The sequence below is a fragment of the Loxodonta africana genome, chromosome 22, assembly GCF_030014295.1.
Source record: "Loxodonta africana isolate mLoxAfr1 chromosome 22, mLoxAfr1.hap2, whole genome shotgun sequence".
Lineage (NCBI taxonomy): Eukaryota > Metazoa > Chordata > Mammalia > Proboscidea > Elephantidae > Loxodonta > Loxodonta africana.
This window is the reverse complement of record NC_087363.1, coordinates 25,512,014-25,518,692: the sequence shown is the minus strand read 5'-3', so window position 1 is coordinate 25,518,692 and position 6,679 is coordinate 25,512,014. Positions and strand designations below refer to the sequence as shown.

Sequence of the window (6,679 nt, the reverse complement as noted above, 5' to 3'; positions counted from 1 at the left end):
TCCCTCCAGAAGACCTTAGTATCATTTCTCAGGAGTGAGAAATAGGCAAGGGAGTGATGTGGGGGTGTGCTTGAGGTACCAGTGAATTCTGTGGGGCTGCAAAGTTGGAAGTAGCCTTCTCCAGATGAGTATCATTTCCACTCCATGTGGAGTGGTCCTGAAGGTCTCAGGCTGGCCTGCTCAACCCAAACCTGCCCATTTCCTAACCACGTCCAGGGTCACTCCCTGCAGCATCCCCCTTCCCCTCCTGTCATCTTCCAGTGTGTGCTACCTAGAACTTAGCTGGCAAGGGTTTGGGGTTTGGACTATAAGTAAGTGGCCTAACTTCCTTGAGACTTGGTTTCCTCACTGAAAGTTGCAGGTGGTACATACAGCTTGCAAAGCAGTTCTGAGACTAAATGAGAGATTTATGGGAAGTGGCATTCAGTAAATAATGGCTCTTATTTTTATTAACGGAGAGGTGTCCTTGACCTCCCTGGGACTATGGCTCTATGCCATAGCCCCAGGAATGAGGGAGTTTTCACTCAAGTGTTTCTGTAGTGTAAACTCTTGAAGAAAGAGCATGGCAGTGAGTAGAAAAGGGTGTTCACTCATTCAACAAATATTTACTAAGCAACTCTGGTATGGGGAATGCATCAGTGACTAAGACAAAAGGGTTCGTTGGTGGACCAGATGTAAGTTGTGAAAGAGTGAGGAACAAGGAGGAGGCCCAAGTTTATGGGTGGGTGAAGTTGCCATCAGCTGGACTGGGGTGGGTTGCAGGAAGGGCAGGCTTGGAGGGAAAATCCTGAGTGTGTGACGCCTGCTGGGCAGCCACAGGAAGGTGTCCAGGAGACAGTCTGATACGCAAGTCTGGGTGTCAGGGAGAACTTCTGGCCAGAGCTTTGTGATAATGGTGGGGCATCAAGGTGGCATAAAGGAATGAAAGGCTGTTGAGGAGGCTGGGGGAGATTTACTCTGCCTTCCTAAGCCTTCAGGCCAGCTCTCTGATGTCCTTTTCCCCGGTTTTTCTCCCCAGGCCATGTCCTCACCTCCCGGAGTTTGGGTTTCCGTGATGAGCAGCAGTCTCCCCTCCCCCAGGGCCTCCCCCATTGGGCTCTTCACCCAAGTCCCCTGGATGTCAGCCCAGTTTCTCTCTAGCACTTCATAAGTCATTCACTTGCTCACTGAGTCATTTATTTCAGAAATGTTTTATTGAGCCTCCCTCCTGTGGTTCTCACCCGAGAGTGGCCTCACTGCCTTGGAGGAACTTGGATATATGAAGGGACATTTGGTTGTCACAGGGACTGGGTAGGGAGCAGGAGTGCTTATGGTCCTGCACAAAAGGTACCACCCCCCTAGGATGCCAGGAGCACCCTGTTGAGAATTGCACAGCTACCTGCAGTTGGTTAAGGGGGCCCAGCTGTGAGCAGACACAGTGCTGCCTGAGAGGGACCCAGGAGGTAATGCCAGGTTGGTTCAAGGATCACGAGTGCCCAGATGAAGGAAGGATGCCTCTGCCCAGAGAGGACAGGGGAGGCTTCCTGGAGGAGGTGCCTTTTGGGCTGTGCCTTGGAGGATGAGTAAGATTCCCGAACAGGATGGGACAGGAATTCCAGGCAGCGGGAAGCGGATGTGCAAAGGCAGAAGAGTGTGGACTAACTCAGGGCCTTAAGGGCTCCCTAAAAGGTGGCATTACTGGACTGGGCAGGAAAGAAGGGGCTGAGGACCCTCTGGGGCAGCAGAGGGAGGTGTATAGGTGGGGAACAGGAGGTCATAGTAGGGGTGCAGGGTCTCCCCTCCATTCTCCGGCCCTAGATATTCCTCAGGATGTTGGAGATGATGTTGTACTTGGCTCTCTAAAATATGTCCCTGGCCACAGGTGGCAGCTTGGGGCTCTCGGTCTTCGGAGGGGTCTCCTCGGAGTAGTTGACAGAGCTCCTCTCTGGGAGGACCTGCAGAAGTGACACCTGATAGTCATCCCATCACGTCATTGATCGTCCCCTTTCCCGAGCTCCCAGTGGCCCTTCCTGAGGCAGATGTGGAGACTGAAGCATGCTAAGCAGGGCGGTGAGGTGCAGGGTGCTGGAGGTGGACCTGGGCCGGCCCCTCCCCTCCAAACCCAGAGGGCCTTGGCAATCAGTCCCATCCTGGCTGTTCTGCTTACTTGCAAGGAGGCTCCACCTCTGATTTCAGTTTTCCAAAACTAGGATGGGGGGTTGGTCTCTGGGGGCCAGAGCCCAGAGCAGCCAGTGTCCTGAGAGAGCCCCCAGACACCTCCCATCACCCATGGGTCTCTCATCTCCCCACCTTCTGCAAATGACTAGCAGTCATCAAACCACCCCGCGAACCTTGGCTGTTATTCCTCCCAGCCAGCTTCACTGAGATGAGCTTAATCTGCCCCATTTTCCAGAGAGGAGGCTGAGGCCCAACGTGCTGAAGTCAGCGGCCCAGCAGCAGCACCTCAGTCCTGGTGTTAACCAAGAGAGCCACCCGTGAAGCAGACGCACGGGGTTAATGGGGGGGCTTCAGGCAGCGGCAGGGAGGTGTGCCAGGAGGGAGAGGCGGAGAGAGGGGCAAGGGGCTGGAGGGCTCTGCTGGTCTGGGCTCTGCGGGCCCAAGCAGCCCACCTCTTGCGCTCGCGGGCAGTCGCTGGTGCAGTCGATCGTCAGGGTGCGGCGAAGCCCCCGCCTGAAGAAGCTGCCAGTGCAGTTTCGCTCCATCTGTGGGGTAGCAGGGTCAAGGGTTGGAAGCGTTCAGGCCACTTACCCGAGAACGTTGGGAGTTGCCTGGGTCCTCCGGAGGCCAACAGGTGCTTGCACCCAGGTCCCCGGCGATCCTGGGTACCTGATCCTGGGGGGCCGTGTAGACCCATAGAAACGCGCCTCCCCCCACTTCCCCATGGAATTTTCCCTAATCCTCCCTGAAACCAAAGATGGAGGTCTGAGGGTTACCCCAGAGCCAGGCGGGAAAGACATTCTCTGGAAAGGACCCCAAAGGACTAGGTACGTACCCATTAAGATAAAGAATGTCCACATAAGCCATCACAGGGCAAAGACATCCATATATTAGCGTGCCCAGAGGAAGCCTTATTTGTTTAAAATATGTATGTGTGCCCCAAAAAAGATTAAGAAGATACACCAACTGCCAATGTTGTCGCTCCCTGGGAAGTGGGGTTGCAGGAGATTCCTATTTTATTTTGCTTTCCACACTTTGTAAACTTGCTGTAATACTCAAGTGTTACTTTTCTAATTTTGTTTTTAAAAAGTGGTTTCCTCTAGATGAAGTATGCCCTCACTTTGCTTTTTTTCTTTTTATATTTTTGTAAGTTTTGGAGCATGTATTGCTTGCATAATAATGATTTACAATAATTTATAATAAGAAAAAGCAAAAATCTGATTTTTAAAAAGGCTTCCACATTCAGAGCTCACATGGCCAGATGAGGTGAGTGGAGGCAGCTACCAGCCCCCTTGAGGCTCCAGAAAGCCCTCCTCAGGCTTCACAGAGCAGGGACACTCACCCCGCCCGCCCTGAAAGGACATTCTCGAAGTGGTCTCCGGTCATTTGAAAGGCACACAGTCTCTTTAATCCTGAAGTTGAGAGGGATTGTTGAGGTGGAGTTCTAAAGAAGCAACAGAAAAAAACAAAAACAAACCATGACCATCTCTCTTTACAGATGAAGAAATATGCACAGAGAAATTAAGGTTACACAATTGGAAGAGGCTTAGCCTAGGTCTTCGCGACCCAGCGTTTTCCACTGAAGTAAGGGGGCTTATTAGGTGGCCTCAGCAGAGATTTAATGTGTGGGGGGGGGGCGGGGGGGCCTTTTGGAAAGGAGCCCTAGTGGCACAGTGGTTAAAGCAATTGACTGCTAACCTGAAGTTGGGAGGTTTGAAACTAGCGGTGTCTTGGTAAGGTTGCTGTGTTCGGAATTGATTTTACTGTAGTGAGTTTGTTTTTTTGGTTGGGGCTTTAGGAGCTTAGCCATGGGATGCCACTTAACAGCTGTTCAGCCTTGAGGGGTCACTTCCTGTCTTTGCCCCTCAGTTTCCTCATCTGTGAAATAGGAACAAGAATCCCTGCCCCACATGCTCAGCTGCCAGGAAACCAGCCCAGTTCCTGTCTGTCTTTTCAGCAGCTCTGCATATTCCCTCAAGCAGGGGGCCTGTACAGGCTGAGCTCCCACGTCCCATGTTTTATCCTTGAGCAAAGCTCTTAGTTTAGCTGCCAGACCCCAGATTAGAATCTTGTTTCACCTTATAGGGTCGCTATGAGCTGGAATCTACTCCATGACAATGGGTTTGGTTTTTTTTGTTTGGGAGGAACTTCATAATACTAACAGCAATGTTAGCTAAACTTAACCAAGCACTTGGTATCTGTGACAGACATCCTGCCCTACCTGCCATTGTTATAGCCACCTAGAAGAAAGGTGTTAGCTGCTTCTCTGTTTCACAGAAGGAAACCAAGATTCAGGGTCACATATTGCCCAGGATCACACTGGAGTTAAACCGCCTACCATCCTCCCTGGCCTGGGCCCTGTGGACACTCACCAATCTGGGCGGTGGGGTGGCTTCTAGCAGGCGGAAGAGGGGCCTTCCTCTTTGTCCCTGATTAAAGGCCTGCAGGGCCTGATTGATAATGTCCCCATAGTTCAGTTGGCGGCGGGCTGCACAGGCCGTGATGGTCAAACCCACCACCAGCGCTAAGGCCCTCCAAGCTCCTGCCATTGTCTCTTCTTTGACCCACTGCCACTCAGGGCCCTATTTAGGTACTACATGGTCTGCCTTGCCCAAGGGCTGCTGACGACACATGGGGTTGGTGTCTTCCTGAAAGGGGGCCTCTCCTTTCCTTTGCTAGAGACCCCAGTGTTGGCCAATGTTCTGAAACGCCATTGGCCAAGAAGCAAGTAAGTTTGAGCAATAGGCCAGGCCTAAGAATGAGTTTGCTCTGCACCTCGGTGCCCCCCCTGGGCCACAAGGAGGACACTTCCAGTTCTGACAGTCTAGGTATCTATGCTGTTTCTACCTGTCTATTCTGCTTTGGGAAACCCCGGTGGCAAAGTGGTTAAGAGCTATGGCTGCCAACCTAAAGGTCAGCAGTTCAAATCCACCAGTCACTCCATGGAAATCTTTTGGGGCAATTCTCCTCTGTCCTATAGGATCACTGAGTCAGAATTGACTTGATGGCAACAGATTTTTTTTTTTATTAACTTTTATTGAGCTTCAAGTGAACGTTTACAAATCAAGTCAGTCTGTCACATACAAGTTTATATACATCTTACTCCTTACTCCCACTTGCTCTCCCCTTAATGAGTCAGCCCTTCCAGTCTCTCCTTTCGTGACAATTTTGCCAGCTTCCAACTCTCTCTATCCTCCCATCCCCCCTCCAGACAGGAGATGCCAACACAGTCTCAAGTGTCCACCTGATATAATTAGCTCACTCTTCTTCAGCATCTCTCTCCTACCCACTGTCCAGTCCCTTTAATGTCTGATGAGTTGTCTTCGGGAATGGTTCCTGTCCTGGGCCAACAGAAGGTTTGGGGACCATGACCGCCGGGATTCCTCTAGTCACAGTCTTATCATTAAGTATGGTATTTTTATGAGAATTTGGGGTCTGCATCCCACTGATCTCCTGCTCCCTCAGGGGTTCTCTATTGTGCTCCCTGTCAGGGCAGTCATCGGTTGTGGCCGGGCACCAACTAGTTCTTCTGGTCTCAGGATAATGTAGGTCTCTGGTTCATGTGGCCCTTTCTGTCTCTTGGGCTCTTAGTTGTCGTGTGACCTTGGTGTTCTCCATTCTCCTTTGCTCCAGGTGGGTTGAGACCAATTGATGCATCTTAGAGGGCCGCTTGTTAGCATTTAAGACCCCAGACGCCACATTTCATAGTGGGGTGCAGAATGTTTTCATAACAGAATTATTTTGCCAATTGACTTAGAAGTCCCCTTAGAGCATGGTTCCCAAACCCCCGCCCTTGCTCCACTGACCTTTGAAGCATTCATTTTATCCCGGAAACTTCTTTGATTTGGGTCCAGTCCAATTGGGCTGACCTTCCATGTATTGAGTGTTGTCCTTCCCTTCACCTAAAGCAGTTCTTATCTACTAATTAATCAGTAAAAACCCTCTCCCTCCCTCCCTCCCTCCCCCCCTCGTAACCACAAAAGTATGTGTTCTTCTCAGTTTATACTATTTCTCAAGATCTTATAATAGTGGTCTTATACAATATTTGTCCTTTTGCCTCTGACTGATTTCGCTCAGCATAATGCCTTCCAGGTTCCTCCACGTTATGAAATGTTTCAGAGATTCGTCGCTGTTCTTTATCGATGCGTAGTATTCCATTGTGTGAATATACCACAATTTATTTACCCATTCATCCGTTGATGGACACCTTGGTTGCTTCCAGCTTTTTGCTCTTGTAAACAGAGCTGCAATAAACATGGGAGTGCATATATCTGTTCGTGTGAAGGCTCTTGTTTCTCTAGGATATATTCCGAGGAGTGGGATTTCTGGCTTGTATGGTAGTTCTATTTCTAACTGTTTAAGATAACGCCAGACAGATTTCCAAAGTGGTTGTACCATTTTACATTCCCACCAGCAGTGTATAAGAGTTCCAATCTCTCCGCAGCCTCTCCAACATTTAATATTTTGTGTTGTTTGGATTAATGCCAGCCTTGTTGGAGTGAGATGGAATCCCATCATAGTT

General features: G+C 50.2%; 1 protein-coding gene across 1 annotated transcript; it reads right to left on the bottom strand.

Moving 5' to 3' along the window:
• Nucleotides 1–1,187: 1,187 nt before the first annotated feature.
• Nucleotides 1,188–4,715, bottom strand: LOC135228446 (15 kDa protein A-like). The gene is made up of 4 exons (XM_064274234.1): nucleotides 4,530–4,715; nucleotides 3,500–3,601; nucleotides 2,610–2,702; nucleotides 1,188–1,934 (listed from the first exon to the last, which is right to left on the bottom strand). The coding sequence occupies exons 1-4, from the start codon at nucleotides 4,704–4,706 to the stop codon at nucleotides 1,839–1,841; spliced, it is 468 nt and encodes a 155-aa protein (XP_064130304.1). The 5' UTR covers nucleotides 4,707–4,715; the 3' UTR covers nucleotides 1,188–1,838.
• Between the last annotated feature and the right edge of the window lie 1,964 nt (nucleotides 4,716–6,679).

Excerpts from the sequence above, each read along its gene's own strand:
- LOC135228446 (XM_064274234.1), bottom strand. The coding sequence starts at position 4,706 with ATGGCAGGAGCTTGGAGGGCCTTAGCGCTGGTGGTGGGTTTGACCATC. Across the intron at positions 3,602-4,529 it reads CCACCCCACCGCCCAGATTG|AACTCCACCTCAACAATCCC; the intron begins GTGAGTGTCCAC and ends TTGCTTCTTTAG. Across the intron at positions 1,935-2,609 it reads ACTGCCCGCGAGCGCAAGAG|GTCCTCCCAGAGAGGAGCTC; the intron begins GTGGGCTGCTTG and ends TCACTTCTGCAG.